Source organism: Rhinoderma darwinii, chromosome 9 (assembly GCF_050947455.1).
Source record: "Rhinoderma darwinii isolate aRhiDar2 chromosome 9, aRhiDar2.hap1, whole genome shotgun sequence".
Lineage (NCBI taxonomy): Eukaryota > Metazoa > Chordata > Amphibia > Anura > Rhinodermatidae > Rhinoderma > Rhinoderma darwinii.
In genome coordinates, this window is record NC_134695.1 from 63,267,694 (window position 1) to 63,285,692 (window position 17,999).

The window sequence follows — 17,999 nt, forward strand, 5'->3', positions numbered from 1 at the left end:
TTTAGACTGGCATTTGTTGGATGCTCCATAAACATCATTGTAAAACAGGAAGGGCTCCTGTGCAGGAAAAGTAATAGGACCCCTTGCTCCCCAAATAATATAAGCGAGAAATTACCTCCTAGGGCTCTATAAAATCCCTTACCGGTGTACCAATATTGAGCCATTGGAACCATTAGGTCCCCTGCATACGGGTCGGATATGCTGCAGATTTGTGCACACAAAATCCAAAGCGAATTATTCTACCACCTATGTGGATGTGATTTTAACAAATATCACCCACCCGCTGCGGAACATAGTCCACGCGGATATCGGAGCATGCTCCTTCAGTTCTGGATGTTCACTGCAGATTTCACCGTTTTGTAGAAAGGATGAAATTCACAGTAAATCTGCACCAAAATCCGTCAAATGGAAATTGCTGGTGGGATATAGTCTCTCTCCGACATTGAAACACCCTACAGGCCTATGTCTATCCTCTATATGTCACTCATTGAAAGCTACACACAACGCATTGTTCAATGTCTTCTGTTCTCCATCAATTGTAGAAGATAATGAATGGCTCATATGAGTATTAACTGTCTTCTTATTGCCGGTAATCCCATAAACCGGTCACCCCGCTCTTCCACTGTTTGCACCCAGTACATATGTATTGTTGTAGGATAGCCCTTTATGTATTTGGTCAATAGGATGAATTTCCTTTCATCGCCTGACCCTGTTCTGCGTGTATTATAGGGCACTCTGTTAGGAGACCTAATGTCCCACAGGAAGTGTTGTCATTGGGACAACAGCACAAAAAAATGATAGTGTACTTCAAGTAAATTTAAGTTTTAGCCCGGTATGAATGTTTTTGGTATTTTTTTTTTTACGTTGGCCATACTTGAACTAGGATCAGATCCTGTCCTTTAATGCAGCTGAATGTTTCTTCCTTGTAATTTACTAACCTCCATCTATCATGGCAGACACGAATTCACGGTGCGGCTCCTCTTACTTTCTGGCAGGTCGGCAGATAGCAGGCACGCTTGCAAATGTTTGCGCTTTTCCAAGTCATGTGGAGTTTTTATAGCTTGCTAACTTTAGAAGTAATATACAGTGTCCTAGACGTCGCAGTCGTGGCGGCTGGAGCTGCTCTGAGTTTGTAGTCCTCATAGCTCGAGCTCTAAACAAGGTGGAAGGCTTAATTTTTATTTTATTTTTTTGCCCTACTTAAGATGAGTAAAAAGGATCATTCATTAGTTCTGCTGCAGATAACCATAAATACTGCAGAAAGCTCTCCTGTAATCTGTGACTGGCGCCATTTCTATCTGTTAGGGGTGGCAATAAAAGCTTTAATGAAGCCAAATCAAGTCCTGATCTAATCTAAGCTTATTGCTCTGAGTTTGTGGGATGGATCTTATGTGATTAGTAAGCAATGGTAACGCCATTCTGGGTTCTAGAACAATTCTGAAAAATAGGGCCTGCCTTACTTTTTGTTTTTTGTCATTTTAAAAATGTTATATATATATTTATATATTATTTATTTTTTTGTTTGATTTAATAAAGTGCTCCTGCACACAACTGCACTACAGCCCCATGCAACCTCAAAGCTGTACAGAGCCGTAAAACATTACCCAGAGAAGTTTGTCGCTCTTCTGTATGCCTCCAATTTCATACAGGGGTGGCGTGCCCATTGTATGCATTTATTACAGATGCTTTTAGTGGTAAATATTTCCATAATAGGGGGGACACTTTTATCGCTAGTGTTGTAAGAATTGGCTACATGCACGTGACCGTTGTTTTCTTCAGTGTGCTACCGGTTTTGGTTTTTTTTGTTTGTTTTTTAACGGATATCACACTGACCCATTCATTTCTATGGCCCCATGCACGCTACCGTGTTTTTCATGGATCCGTGTTGGGACCCGTGGGAACAGACCACAGGTCCTATTCCTGTCCGTGTTTGCTTCACGGATTCGCCCATTCACGTCTATGGCAACGTAAAAGCCAAGGACTGCACACGGATGCCATCCCTGTGCTGTCTGTATGCTGTCTGTGTTTTTGCGGTTGAGTTTCTAGCCGACCGGGACTATATGACCACCTCGGGGTTTGGACAAGCTATTGATTTAATTTCTTGCCTGCCTTTTTTTTTTTTTTTTTGCGTTTCCGTAAATAAGGATGCTGTACAGAAGTAATACGGATCATGTATACAGAATGGATGCGGAGGCCACACTGAGACACTGACTATTACATTGATTACGGGCTGCAAAATGCAAACGGACGTGTGCATGTAGCCTAAAATTGCGCAGTACTTTTTATTCTATGCAAGTTGCTCCAAAGTTATCAACCTGATGCACATTACATACAATTTGGTGAAATTTAGGGAATTCTAGACACGCACATTCTTAGTCGCAACCATTGTAAGTTGTTTTTCCATGCCCTTTTTGGCATCTGTCTTCAAATCTATTACATGTTGCAGAACAGGATGAAAAATGGCGCACATAGTTCTTATACATGGTGCACATTTTCTTTTTCTCATTGCACCACTTTTGATACATGCTCCCCTAAAGATCTCTCTGTAAACACTCACAGAGAAGCTTTTAAGATTAAAAACAAATCTGTCCCGCTCTGATTGTCGAGAACCTGGAGGTTAACAATATTTTGGGTTTGGTCACTATAAGGGGCTACCAGGGTTTTACCGGCCTGACTCGATGACTTTTCACAGTCAGTGACGCTGTCTTTGGGCCGTGAAGTTCTCTGTGGGCGTCCCTTTTAAAGGCTTAGGCTGGATTCACACGAGCATGTTCGGTCCGTAATGGACGGAACGTATTTCGGCGGCAAGTCCCGGACCGAACACAGTGCAGGGAGCCGGGCTCCTAGCATCATAGTTATGTACGACGTTAGGAGTCCCTGCCTCGCTGAGGGACAACTATCCTGTACTGTAATCATGTTTTCAGTACGGGACAGTAGTTCCACGGAGAGCCAGGGACTCCTAGCATCGTACATAACTATGATGCTAGGAGCCCGGCTCCCTGCAGTGTGTTCGGTCCGGGACTTGCGGCCGAAATACGTTCGGTCCGTAATGGACGGAACATGCTCGTGTGAATCAAGCCTTAAAGTCCCAAGCAATGACTAGGAGTATTGTGCCTTAAACTCGCTAGACCCTGAGATAAATATAACCTTGCTTGTTTCTGTATTTAGGAATTACAGCACTTTTAAATTAAATAAGGTGTTTCTGTATTTGTTGACAACTTGAGTGGTTGTGATTGTCATGAGTCTCTGATTAATTTTGGGCCAGGAGGACATTCTTTCTCCGAGACAAATTAGACCAGTCAGACTCTGTTCATTTTAGAAAATGGAACCTGAATTAAAGTTGATTACCACGGCCAACGAGACCATTTTGAAGACATCTCTGAGCCGGTACAGCAGCCCGTGGAGTCCCTATGGCTCCATATTACATAGCTGCAGGCACTCCATATGCCCTCGAGTACCTTCATAAGATGACCTGATGGAACATGCCACATAAAAATGTCTCCCTGTATGAAATTATATGGTGCCATGGAACAACATGTAATTACTACAATCTATTGAAATGACTACTGTTTGCCCTGTGATAACCGAACCCTGCACCCCAACTACATACGTTTTGTTAAATTAACTAACATTTAGGCAATTCGCTTGATTTCATGGCTTCAACAACTAAGAAGTATAGCAAGGGTGAAACGGATGAAGTCTAGCATTAAGCAGGGGAGGGTCTTCCACAAGGTATCTGAGAATATTCAATCAAGAGCTCTATCGTTTCTAGTGGATTTATGACATTTGGCATAGTCCTCAGGAAAAATGCAATGTTGGGGAGTGGCTTGTATGTCTCTTGGATAAATCAGGGGGTTTGGGACTCCAAAAAATTGCTCTGCATATTTCTAGACGGGCCGTTTGAAAAAAACGGAGCGTAAAAAGAAGTGCATGTCCCTTCTAGAGCCGTTTTTGGAGCCGTTTTTGATTGTGTCGATAGAAAAACCGCTCGAAAAACGCATCAAAAAACGTTTGATGCTTTAAAAACGACTGAAAATCAGGGCTGATTTCCCTTGAAAACAGCTCCGTATTTTACAGCCGTTTTTACTTTAGCGTGTGAACATGGCCGTAGATTAACTTAAAGCACCTTGGCCTCTAATTTAAAAAACTGTTACACTGCCCCAACTATCACAGATCATTCATAGTGCTGGTCTCCTCGTAGGGGGTTGAGGGATCTCTTGGGCCTGGGTGTGACTGTACCCTCTGCCCCTCCTATAGTTACGCCTCTGCTCAGCCTTTCATTGAGATTAAAGTTCTATAATTTCTCCCATCCCTTGGTTGAACTTGGACATATGTATTTTTTTCAAATGTACGATATGTATACTCTTGAAGGGCTGTATTCAGAGGACTAGAGGGTATGTAAAATGTCAGGTACTTGGTCTAATTGCCCCCAAATCGTAAGCGTGAAGCTCCTGCTAGATAGAAGTTAATATGTTTGGAACGTAAGGATAAGTAAATATTCTTTTTACCCCCCCCCCCCCACCTATGTGGTTGTCACTACATTAAAAAAAAAATACGATCTCTAAAAGCCATTGTAACCATAACAAATCCCTGTAATTGCTTGTTTGTGGGTATACACTCTGAGACTTGAATTTGGCATTCCTGGTACTCCCCGCCCTCAGGACCTTTTTGGATTTTACATTTTTTGACTAATTGATTTTGATAGGGCAGAACATTTTGGAATTAGTTCTGGATGTAATATAGTACATTCTTGACTATACAAACACTGTTAAGTAAAAATGACAATGAAGAACCATGTATAATGATATCTGACTAGCTAGAGGATAAATTTTGACTATTCACTCTACATAAAAAAATATAATGCCCACATGTGACGTATCAGACATGTTAGAGCTCCGCTTTTGTACTGGTGTTTACAGAACGGGCGTTACCAGCCGCTCAATTTACAAAGTTCTCCAGAGATCAAATAAAAGGCCATTAAAGATGTTTCTGTCTGGGTGTCGTGATGCGTGTTGTCCTGGTAAGGCCGTGGCACGTTTTGTAGACACAGCTCAGTGTATAGGTGATCTCCGGATAAACATCACATGTGAGCAGGTGGACATGAGTGCCAATAAGAACAATAAGGGCTTTATGTGAGCAGCTACGGGGTAATGAAGATTATATGACTTCTTGTATATTAGTTTACATAAGTAACATAAATTTCATCCTTTATTATTTGCTCAGTGACTTTTATTGGTCCCTTCTGTACTGCGGAAGTAGCAAGTTTATGGGCACTGTCAAAAGAACTGGATTAAGGGACCATCCAGAAGTGGAATAAGCAAGGATGCCCGTATGATAGGAGGAGAACCTGCTATGGACTAAATGTAATGGGTGTCCCACTTAAGGTGACCCCGTCCCTCTTCCTAAGTTGAACCTGGACAACTTCTTTCCATAGGAACAAAAACATTTTGAAAAAAGAGGGCTCGGGGTCATACCTATGTTCTAACATTTGTAAAAAAGACAGTAATTCACAACCTTTATACTATGGAAACCCTACAACTGTCCCTACTGTAAAGGTGACTCTCTTGCGGTCTAAAACAAAAAATGCAAAATATTCTCCTTATACAGCTCCTACGCAGAGCGATTTAGGTTTCATGTTTTCAGACTACAAACAAACCTGGTGTAGTCTGATTCTGCCTTTCCTATTTCCTTCCATCTTTCTTCTACTGCTTGCTATCCTACCGAAATATGTTAGCAAGAAATAGGGGAAGAGATATGGGGTGTTATTGTAAGATCAGACTACACAGGGTTTGTTGTCTGTTACCATGGAGACATACCACTCTGTATGGACGTGGTCTCCGAACTGAAGGTATGACTTAGTGGTCAAGCATGCAGAAATTTTTCTGGATTTGATTAAAGAATGCTACGATTTAGCCTGAATTGGATGGTAACCGAAAACAATAGGTTTCATCCAAGTGCAAAGCAAGATACAATCAGTTTAGCAGTCCTTTACACTATTAGAACACTTCCATGTAATGTCTTGTCAGATAGTTTTTCAAATTGCAGAAGACCTGTCTTGATGAGAGAGAATCTATAAATATAGAGTGTAAAGTAGGTCATTATTTGGCTGACACACCATGCACACACCTTATTTCAATAGGGGAAATTGGTGTTTCAAAAGCGAAGGTTAGGCACTTCTGGTGCCGCTTATCGGTGGCGGTAAGCCATAGAATTGGACAAATGCAACCATACCTGTCCAATTGTTTCCCTAGTGGCAGACATAGAGGGACCATCTTGCAGACTCCATACAGATCAGGTTGTTGGGGGATTGTGTCTGTTAATACAGAAAATGTCAGTCTTGTATCTTATAAATAATTAGAATCTAAATCCCGTAATTCTGTCGTAGCCAGTCTGTTTGTTTTCCAGGTTTAGATTGCATATTACTTATTTTTATTGGGTTGCATAGTTTATGTACACATACTGCGCTTTGCTTGCAGCGACTAGACTGGTAGTAAATCTCAGCTTTTACATGTCCTGATCCCCAGCCCATAAAACTGTGACATAATAAAGGTGGAGTCACCTATTATGTTAATCACCCCTCTAGAATTGGTATAAATGGGTACGAAGCCATGCATTCAAGTGAAATGTCACCTTATATTGGTCAAGTCCGCAAATCCAGAAACTTTATTTTTATGTTAATTTTTTACACGTGGCGGGATCAAGGTTAGTGGGTGCCCGCTCCTTTAAGTTGCCCATAAATATTAGCCAGACTAGACGGCTGCTAAGAGGAGAGTCCTTCTGGTGGATCTGCTTCAGCCGGAAAATAAACTAATATGTTTCCCCTGCGGCCGCTGCAGGTGCAATCCAGAGCCAGCCCTAACTTTCTCAGCAACAACCGCTGATCATCAGGGGCGTTTGAAGTCGGACCCACAGCAATCGGCTGATCACAGGATCAGCTTAATTTTTTAAAAAAAGTAGACACTAAAGGGGTATTGCAACTCTGATCGGTGGGGTTCATCTACTTTTTTTAATGGCCTTACAGACCCTATAGTCGGACGTAGCTATAGGGAGTGCAGAGGTTGCAGTTGCACCCAGGCATCGGCCGAATTGGCGCCTCTGCCTATAGTCATTCACTTCTAGATCTTGCCTCTGGCCCTTAGGGGTGACACATTGAATATCTGCTTTGGGCAGTCAACTGCTCGTCTATGACTAATGTGAAAACTTTTCTATGCATCACAGGGACCTTTATGAACTTCTGCAATAGATTTTCAATGCTTCCTATTTCTTTTTTTCTTGGTATAGACTAAAATGCACGGTGTGGGATTTGTGAAGATTCACGCTCCCTGGAATGTTCTCTGCAGAGAAGCTGAGTTTATGAAACTTAAGATGCCAACTAAGAAGGTATGTGCTCACATTGTAGACTATTCCTTCATAAATAACCCGGGACACGTTTATATATAGTGACTGATGCATATAGGCCGCTGCTATATTGAAGGTTATGATTTGTAAGAAATGCTCCAGCATTATAATATTGTATATTTCTCCCAATAAAAGGATTAAGTGTTCCCATCACTTGTGTGCTGTGAACAAATCGCTTACGTCTAGATTTCTCAATATGAAGCCTACGTATGTACTAAGAACCGGTGATGTCACTGTGATGTCAGGATCTAGCATACATTGCATTCCCATACACCTCCTAGTAACGTGCATATGGTAAAACCATCCTAAATGTATGAAATTCAGACCTGTGTTTACTTATCGGTCACTGCTATTATATTCCAGTCCCACTGTGTGAATGTTTCCGTTCTCTGGAGGCAAGCAGAAATCTTAAAAATGGAAACTTACTAGTATATTAGGAAGTTATGTAACTTTCGATACAATGATTAATATATATATGTGTGTGTGTGTGTGTGTGTGTGTGTGTGTGTGTGTGTGTGTGTGTGCGTACGTACATACATACATACATACATACATACATACATACATACATACATACATACATACTCTTAACTTCTAAAAAGTGAAGTTCCGACCTTGGTGACCCATACCCATCAGAAGCATGGGGGTCCACTGGTAATTCAGCACTTGCTAAGAGTAGCAATCTGTTAAACTCCATAAAGTTTTTCCATAGAGTATAATGAAGAGCTCCCCTCTCTTCACATCATCTCCTTTTCTTAGCAGCCGCCAGGATCCCTATTCTCTCACGGTGGGACCCCCACCTGTCAGACATTTATAGCACATTCTTCCTATTCCACCACCTCTGTGCGTCATATACTGTATGAATTGAGGCGGGTCTCGTAGGCCGCTTCCTGGCCTACAAACAATAGAGGGCAAACCAGCAATTCTTACTCCATCTTTTTCATTTGATATTTCTACTTTCCTTTATACTGCTGAGACATGTAAAACATTCAGGTCCCAGGCTCAAAATTTGTGCTACGTTCCCCGAAAGGTCTAAATTATTATGAATTTTAATATCCACTACTTTGCTGCACTGTAGATCTTAGAAGTGTAATGGTACGCTGGAGATGTCTTGAATTAGATGTGAAGAGCCCATTTACTATTAGAAGCCTATCGAGAGACTTGTTTATTCTTTAAGTAGCAATCTGGCAAAGTATGAAAGGTCTTGTCTCTGCGGTACGTTTCCTCTGGAGTGTCAGCTACATCCAAAGTTAAGAGCACTTGCCTTATTATTGCATTGTCGGGCTAGGGCTGGAGGTATTTTCTGGCATTTCCCCTCTAGGGAAGGTTTGCTGCAGATCGGCATTGCCCGTACCCGTCTCCCCGCAGGATTCCCTTTCGGAACTTCTGATAATTGGGGTAGACCACTACCATATGAGTGTTGGAGACATGACAACAGCTCAAAATGCAAAATGTCACTTTGTAAGGCTCTGGAAACCACAATGCAGTGCTGGATTGTACGACTGATACCACCAGTGCCCAACGGACCCATTGACTTATAATGGAGTCAATCTGGTTCTGCCGTGGTGTTCATGATTTTTAGGGCATGCAGCAGTATTCTTTCTGATATCTGTAATGGAGAACGCAGATGTGATGAGACTTACTCTGGGGAAAAAGTGTTCACGATCAATGCGTTACTCATTTTAATTCTGTGTGCAGAATTGGAAGGTCAACAGGAATCACCCCATTTTATACCTTAATATTTTAACACCTGACTCTAATCGTCTTCGTCCTTCCTGACCGTTAGAGTTTGTATCCGATAAGAAGAAAGTGTTGGTTTTTTTTTGTTTTTTTTTTTCCAAAAAACAGCACCACACTTGTCCAGGGCCGTTCTTGGCTGAGTTGCAATACCAGTCACAGACCATAGACAAGAGTGGTGTGGTTTTAGGAGAAGACTTTTTTTTTTTTTTTTCCTAGTCTCATACAACCTTTTTAATTGACAGGGAGGCTACAGAGTCTGGCGAACAAATGACCCAAGTATTTAGAAGTAAAAAGAAACACTTGGGTATATAATGATATTAGATATAGTGAGGACATCCATTCTTGGCTCAGTTGACCTTGCGTGTTATTTCATTGGGTCAAGGAAGATTAACTGCAGACTGCCTCACCTATCGACTGGGGTAGGTAGTGCAGAAGGTTGTATACTGTCCAAATGTATGGGTGGAAGATCCCAAATACAAAGTTGATAAGTCTCTTGTGATTTTGAAACCGCTAAAAACATTCAGAGTGTCCATAGCTTAGAGTAATGGATAGGCCATAAGACTACTGCCCAGCTCCATGCCCTCAAAATATCCATGTGTCCGATTCCTTATGTTGCTGCTGTTTTTGCATTTGTCTCTATTTTCCATAGAATTATCATACATTGCATTATTCATTCCAGATCTATCACATAAATCAAAGACAGGGCCTGATGCACAAACTCAGCTCAGTCTTGCAGAAAATAACTGAACCAATTCAGCCCAAGGTTGCTAGTCACCGACCACAGACAGTCAAGCATCTCTCATACCCCTTCTCCAGAGAAAAGCAGCATCTGTAAGTATATGGGATCTAGTATCTACTGCATTCTTGTCTCTATAAGGCTTTGTTCAAATCCGCATCGGAAGCTCCTGAGACAATTGCACAACATGCTGCGCTATTGTGTCCGGTAAAATCATAGACACCCCAACGGAAAGCCGACGGAACCTATTAAAGTCAATGGGTTCTATCGGCAACCGGCGGTGTCCATTGTGCAACGGAACCGTTGGTTCCGTTATTCCCTTGTTCTGCTGCTCTGACAGAGCAGAACAACTCACTGTCACAAAGCAGGTGTGAACCCAGCTTTAACCAGATCTTCCCAAATTGCTTTATAATTATATATTACGTGAGCGTTTATAATATATTGAGTACCAAACTGCAACCTTCTCTACCTGGAGGACCCAGCACGTCCATTGATTTTAGTAGGACGTGGTGTAATGCGGCTTTTCCCTATTGGTTTGTGGGGAAACATGCATTCAGTGCAGGGTACACCCGCCGATAATAAATTATCATGATGGAATCGGCGGCTCGAAAAAAGAAAAGGGGTACAAATTGGCTTCGTTCAAATCTGTGCTAAGGTTTTCCTTTCTTCCGTTCCGTCATAGGAACAAAGGAACGGGAAAAAAATCTAAGCGCCGGAGCCATTGTCTGATGACTGACACAAACGTCACCCGATGGAACCCATTTACTTTAATGGGTTCTATCCTGTTTCCATCAGGGTGTCTGATGGGCTACTGGAAGAAATAGCGTGTTGCGCAATTTTTTTCGGGTATTTTTCACCGAATCTGCTAAGGAGACCCCTAACGAAGCAGATGTGAACACCGTCTAAGATGTTCCTGAGCCAATATCTTGTGGTCAATGCTATATGAATCTGTGTTTACATACAAGTGCAGATCCATGCTGAGAGTCCATGCAGAGACTCCACGGATTCACTGTAAAAAAATAAACATATAAAGACATAGTTGACCTGTAGGGTGATCCACAAGATCTCTGCTTGGGGACTCCTTTCAGACAGGGTGTATAGGGTTTTAAAGCATTAGCACTTTACCTACTGAAACGAAAAATCTTGTTGGAAGGCAAAAACTTTTCTTGGTCTTTGCACACGCATGTGTATATCCAGCTATACTGTGACTATATCGTATGGTGTATTCATCATTGCATTGACCAAATGTAAGGGAAAGATCATACATAGCGGCCGTGGTTCACGCTCGTGTCCTTACCCTAAAAGCTCTAGTCTTCCTACATCCACCACTAACCATAAAACTCTTCATCATTTTCCAGGTTCGATATGTCCGACAAAGACTCGTTCTTTGACAGCAAAACAAGAAGTTCCATTGTAAGTGTTAAACACGCCGGTTGTCCCTTGTTGATTAAGTGTTAATTGCGTGCCAATTTATTTTTCGCACCTATCATCGGCCATTAACATCATTATGTACAATGTAACGCTGACCTTGTCTATGGTCTATATGCACATTGCCCGGGAGAAGTTCTACTTCTGGGCACTCTTCTTTGGAAAGTAGCATAATACAGATTCATGAGAGATACGATGATTTTCGGGAATCTTCAATGATCATGTGCTCCATTTTTGTCAAAGTTCGGCTCAGTCCTAGGCCTCAAAGGCTAACTTGAGTTTCTTGGAGATGGCAAGGGTTCTCCTGGATCATCACCACCGAGGGGCCTACCCAAGAGGAGTTGAGGACCCCTAAGTCCTCAGTACAGGGACCTGTTTACATTTTCAGTTCATTTATTCCCAAAAAAATTAGATTAGATCCCAGCAATTAGGACTAGTGTGTAATCTTTCCTTTTGGGGGTTTACTTTGGAAAGTATTTCCCTCTGCTGGGATCTATGGACTCAACATATAAATACTAATGACCTCTTAAGGTTCCTAGTGCTATAGCATGAATACGCTTTTTTCCTGTCAACTTTACATGGACTGTTAGAAACCGAAACGGGTTGTCCAGCACTTGAAAAAATAGCCTGCTTTATTGCTAGAAACAGTGCCACACTGGTGCATGGGTTGTGTCTGGTATTGCAGCTACGCCCCATTCATGTTAATAAGATTGAGCTACAATCCTAGACGCTGATCAGCGTGGTGCTGGAAATGAAGACACTTTTTTTTTTTGCTATCACGAACAATCCCTTTTAATGTAACACTAATTCTCGAACAGTTCTGCAAACCCGATGCATGAAAGATTTTGCAGTGGAGTTTAGTGGTCGCTGCAGTTGCTAAATCGGTGCAGAGATTGTATTTGCACCTCCGCCCTGATGATGTCGGCCCTAAAAGGGGACACTATATTGTACCAAATACTATTTGGGGGGCCCGGGAACTTCACATTACATCCGTGATAGTAACTTCCATCTTGTTTTTACAGGTGTATGAAATCTTGAAAAGGACAACCTGTACCAAAGCCAAATACAGCATGGGTGAGCGCAAATTTAATTAAGCATTTATTTAATTAAGTACAATGGTTGTTCAAATCCAAGTGTTGTGTGCATCATCCTCATCACCATCGTGCCAGAAATTACCACCATCATCATAAAGTAAAATTTTTAAGGTAAAGTAAACATGGCGTCATACTACCTGGATTAGATTTGGACTCTGAGTTGGTTCACCTTTGGTGAACCTGCACAAGCAGATCAGGGACATTTCCTTAAATTGCAATTTCTTAATTGTATCTCGTAATGGGAATCACCCGTGGGAGCGTTACAATAACTCAGGCTGATCCCTTTAAAATGTATGGCAGTCTAGACTGCTGACAGACCTGTCCAAAGCTACAAAATTTGAGGACTATAGGAACACCCAACTCCATGGCCTACAAATATAACAAGTTTAATCCCCTCTTCATTTGACCTTGAAATAAGACCCCGCACTCTTAATTTTCCCCACGAAGAATATAAACCTATTTTAATTACTGACTTATCCCTTCATTTCAACAACTATTGCCTAGTACCAAATGCCAGGCCATTGGCAACAGCGGGCATGTGAAGAGCTACACCAGCTGCAAGGAGCTGTGACAACAAGATACACCCAAGTAATGGGCACTAGCAGGGCTGACATCCGCACCTGGTGAACCCGGGCAAGTGCCGGGGCTCACTACCCTTGGGGGGGGAGGGGCCCACTCGGCCACCGGGTGCTGTCGCTGCCGTAGTCACGGCATCACCGTCCATATATGGGAGAGGAGCAGTAGTCCCAGGCAGAGCACCGGACCGCAAGTAGGTGCACGCCTCAATAGGACTAGGTCCACGGTCCTCAATACTGGGCAATCAAAAAATAGACGGGGAGGCAGCACTTAAAAAAAACAGACCACTTTAATCACCCGTGCAACGTTTCAGTACAACAGTACCTTTCTCATGCTTGAGAAAGGTACTGTTGTACTGAAACGTTGCACGGGTGATTAAAGCTCTGTTATTTGGAAGTGCTGCCTCCCTGTCTATTTTTCTATTAACTTCTATATGGGGCATAAACGGGGCCTAACGTCTATATGGGGGCACAAAGTAATGTTTTCTGCTGTTTTATTGCCGCCGTGAGTTTCCCCGCAAAGGGGCCTACGAAGTCTGTGTCACCCAAGGGCCCACATAAACCTGGAGCCGGCCCTGGACACTGCAACCACCACCAAGAGGGGAGGGAAGGGACATGCTGCGGCAGGAAGATAGTTGTCCCTCAGCTACGTCCCTTTATAAACCACCCTGTGCCGTCACCTATACAGCCCCTAGAAGCCACCCAATCAACCTGCCCAAAGTTTTAGTTTAATTCTTGCCCTGCCTGCAGACCTAGGTAAATCGATTATACTCCCGAGGGCCTATAACTGAAACACGGGCCTGATTTATGAAAACTGTCTTTGTTGCCCATAGCAACCAATCCGAGTTCAGCTTTTATTTTTCCAGAGCAGTTTAAGAAATCAAAGCTGAGCTCTTATTGGTTGCTGTAGACGACCATTTTACTGTTAGGCTACGTCCACACATGACCAAAACACTGAAGTCTCGACCAGATTTTCGGTGCGGAAATTCCACAGCGTTTTCACAAGAGAAGCTGACATGCTCCAGATTGAGAATGCGCATCACAAGTCACTTACCGCACTCCTTTTCTGCAGATTCTTTCCGCTGTGTGGATGAGATTTGCTTTGTTTTTGTTTTTTCTGCCTGCTATTGATTTCAATGGGAGGTCAGAGGCGTAACCACGTCAAGAGCATGCTGCTTTTTTTTTTCCTCCGCGAGCAGCTAAAGGCCACCCAGGGAAAAAGCCTCTGCCTCCCATTGAAATCAATGGGGGGCGATTTCGGCCGTTGTTTTGGAGCTGATTCCAACGCGGTTTTTGCGTCAAAATCAGAGCCAAAAAACTCTGTGAATGCGGCCGCAGACAGTCACCAGCATTTGCGGGTCGTGCTCCCATTATAAAGTATGGGAGCACGGTCCGTGAAATCAAAAAATAGTTCATGTCCTCTTTTTTTTTTTTTACGGATGCTTTCTACGACGCGGGCACCTTCCAGTAAATATACGGGAAGGTGTCCGTGCGCCATAGAAATGAATGGATCAGTATTTTGGTCCGTAATTGTGAATCAAAATTACGGTCGTGTGCATGGTGCCTCAGACAGTATTGAATATATAGAAACCCATTTTTTTTTTCCCAACTACTTGCTACCTAGTAGAATAGTTAAATTGTAAAACATACCTTTTATTTAAATCAAGTAGGGACAAACAACATAGAATTTAAAGCTACAATGTGTGCCAACCAGTAAGGGTATGTTCACACGAGGTCATTACGTCCGTAATTGACGGACGTATTTCGGCCTCAAGTACCGGCCCGAACACCGTGCAGGGAGCCGGGCTCCTAGCATCATAGTTATGTACGACGCTAGGAGTCCCTGCCTCGCTGCCGGACAACTGTCCCGTACTGTAATCATGTATTCAGTACGAGACAGTTGTCCGGCAGCGAGGCCAGGACTCCTAGCGTCGTACATAACTATAATGCTAGGTGCCCGGCTCCCTACACTGTGTTCGGTCCGGTACTTGCGGCCGAAAATACGTCCGTCAATTACGGACGTAATGACCTCATGTGAACATACCCTAATAGTATCAAAGTTCCTATGCCATACAAGAGATAAGAATAACCCAATGCAAATCACAAGCACTGAGTAAAAGTTCTAGCTGTAGTCAATAGTATAGATCAGCGATCACTAACTAAAGGCACTAACTGTGGTCCATAGTAAAAGTCAGCCGTTAACATTGCTCTAAAATAGGATTATTATTATGTCATTTCTGATAAACTATATTATGGAATTGCTAAATAAGCGATTGTCTTATATATTCATGCTAGCTCGTCAAATGTTTTCGCTCGCTGTGTTTTTTTTTTTAGGTATGTTACTCTGACATGTCCACGCTTTGATGTGTCTTGAACATGCGGTGAAGGCGTTGGCCTCTCCACCCACACACATGATGTCAGTAGACTTTTTTCAGTCAGTCTGTCTGAATGCGCTCAAGTGATGACTCCAGAGATGGCCTGAAGAAATGTTTACTCTCGGCACACCTCTCTAGTTCCCAACATTAATCCATGCATTGTAGAAGCCTTGCTCCTGGTATTAGTCACTGCTATACCCTACAATAATCTTTTCATGCCTCTATGACTGAGAGGGGCAGGGATTAAGCGTCGATTGCAAGTCAGTTTTTCCAGCTTTCGAAGAACACCGCGTCTGCTCAGTCTCCTTTATGCTGGCATAGTTTCATCATGAAAGCTCAATGTTCTGTATTCATGGTGTATACAGTGCACGTCTCACATCTCCGTCATGGGGATCTACATTCATCACCTCCACCTGCCGGGCTGGGTTTACACATAGCGACGCTTGACACAATCCTTATCTGATAGTAGAAATAATCCGATTTAAAAAAAATCTTATTTAATCATTATATGACCTACATGAAAGAAAATTTGCCGGAATCAATCCCTCCGATCACGGCTGTTGTAGCAAAGGAATCCTCCGAGATTTATTTGTCTAGGATGGAAACCTCCTAGCAAGATATTGTTCCGGTTTTGTGTAAAATAAAAAAAAAATAATGTTTTGCTCAGCGACTTTATAAAATACTTTTGTTTCGATTTTCTTTTTTTTAAATCCCTGCTTGCTGTCAGTGAATGAGTGCACTCGTGTTTACAATCGGAGGATGAATACCTGTGCAGAGATACTTCCCACAACTGAGGGTTTGCTACAATTGTGTTCAAGTCAGAGGATTGCCTGAATTGGATAAATCATCAGCATTAATCTCTCTCCAGAGGGTTAGATACAATGTATCAGTACAAACTCTCAGCTGTGACAAGTATTCGGCTTGTACAGGTTGTCCGACTGTATTTCTATTTATTGACCGCAAGCACAGATCTTGAAAATGGTAAGGCATTTAAACAAGGTATGTTAGGAAGTTGCAAAGATTTTCATGATACTGTGATTAAGCTTTAACATAAAACTGGACGACCCCTTTAAACCTCCTTTGGGGCATCCATCTGACTGAAGATAAAACCAGGCTACGTGTCACTGAAAATTGCCAAAAAGATCACACTCGTGAACTTAGGGATTGCTAGATACACCAAACCATTTACAAAATGGGGTGCATATTACAAAGCATACGCGCTCTGGGTGCTTACACTTTGTTGCCCTGTTTTAAAGGGTTGTCTGGTTTTGAAAACTTATTTTAAAATGCCCTATTATTGTATTCGGAGTTAATAGTAAGGGGGTCCTCCCATTCAGGACCCTCCCATGGTTGCCAGGACCCTCCCCTGTTAGTCGGCTACAAAAACAGTCTGTCTCTCTGTAAGAACTCTGGTGTATCTGTCTGTCCGTTACATTGATTTCAATAGATGTGTGTAATGCTTCGTTTCCCCTGTGGAGGCACTGCAGGGAAATAGAGCACTTGTTGCTGGGTTCCCCTGTAGATTAGTTCATCACTGGAGTCCCAGCAGCAGGACACTCTGTTATCTTGGGAGCAAACAACGTATTGGAAAAGATGATCAGTGGCAAAACAGATGTCTGGTTGCAGCTGATCTCTTTTCATAGAAATAACTGGGGGCGATGTATCACAATTTGTGCAAAGGAAAGCGGTGACCTGATTGGTTTCTATTAGCATCTCCCCCATATGTTAATTCAGCTAATCGGACATGGTAATGGGGGAGTCGGCGAAGATAATCGGTGACCGAACAGTCATTTAACCGATCGCTATTTTGAGCCACCATATGGTTAGAGTTGCCCTGTCAATGATTGTGTGAAGTCCACATGTTTGATACATTTTCAGATTCGTTGGTTAGAAAAAAAAAACATTGACCATACTTTATTATTATGATTGTCCCTTTATCACAAAAAAACGCATCAGGCTCTGCATTCCTGGGGTGAAAATACTTTTGCTAAATAAATTGAACGCCCCCCCCCCCCAGATCGAGACACACGAAGTGATGTGTGGCTGCTATAAATGCCGTGTTTGGTGAGCTGCCTAGATTTGTATCGTGGACACTCATCCCTGGCCAAGTAAATAATAGTTTGCCAGTGTTGTGAAGCGCAATGACCCGTTATCCTGAGACTGCGAAGAAGAAAAGAATAGCAGCTAAACATAGGATAATTATACAGCCTGCCGTGAACAACGACTCTGTGATAACAAGGATGCGTCTGCCGGACGTAACGTAAGCCGCCTGCGCTATGATTATATTTAATTTAGCTTTAATAATAAACCAAACTCGTCCCTGTGGGGAGAATCGCAGCGTGCAAGCCTGGGGATCCCAGTAACTGTGGTACTTCAGAACCTGCGCAGTGGCGCGTTAACCCGTTATATACCGCACAATGGAATATTCTAACCCCCCCCCCCCCCTATATGTTCACTTATATAACACTTTTTTTTTATTCCATAGGAATTACCAGCCTACTTGCTAATGGTGTGTATAGTGCTGCCTATCCACTACATGATGTAAGTATTAATCATGTCTAAATGGGGTCATGGCTACTAAATATTTTATATACATATCGTTTAACATTTGGAAAACCCATTTTTACATCGCTCGACCCTCTAAAATAAGTTG

General features: G+C 42.5%; 1 protein-coding gene across 2 annotated transcripts in view; it reads left to right on the top strand.

Annotated features, from left to right (window-relative positions):
- ANO1 (anoctamin 1) overlaps nucleotides 1-17,999 on the top strand; it is a 76,601-nt gene that overhangs the window by 19,472 nt on the left and 39,130 nt on the right. For both annotated transcript variants that reach the window (XM_075837961.1, XM_075837962.1), the window contains exons 4-8: nucleotides 7,282-7,380; nucleotides 9,818-9,969; nucleotides 11,233-11,287; nucleotides 12,325-12,376; nucleotides 17,832-17,887. In XM_075837961.1, coding sequence (XP_075694076.1) covers nucleotides 7,282-7,380; nucleotides 9,818-9,969; nucleotides 11,233-11,287; nucleotides 12,325-12,376; nucleotides 17,832-17,887 — 414 coding nt within the window. The remainder of the gene's footprint in view (nucleotides 1-7,281; nucleotides 7,381-9,817; nucleotides 9,970-11,232; nucleotides 11,288-12,324; nucleotides 12,377-17,831; nucleotides 17,888-17,999) is intronic.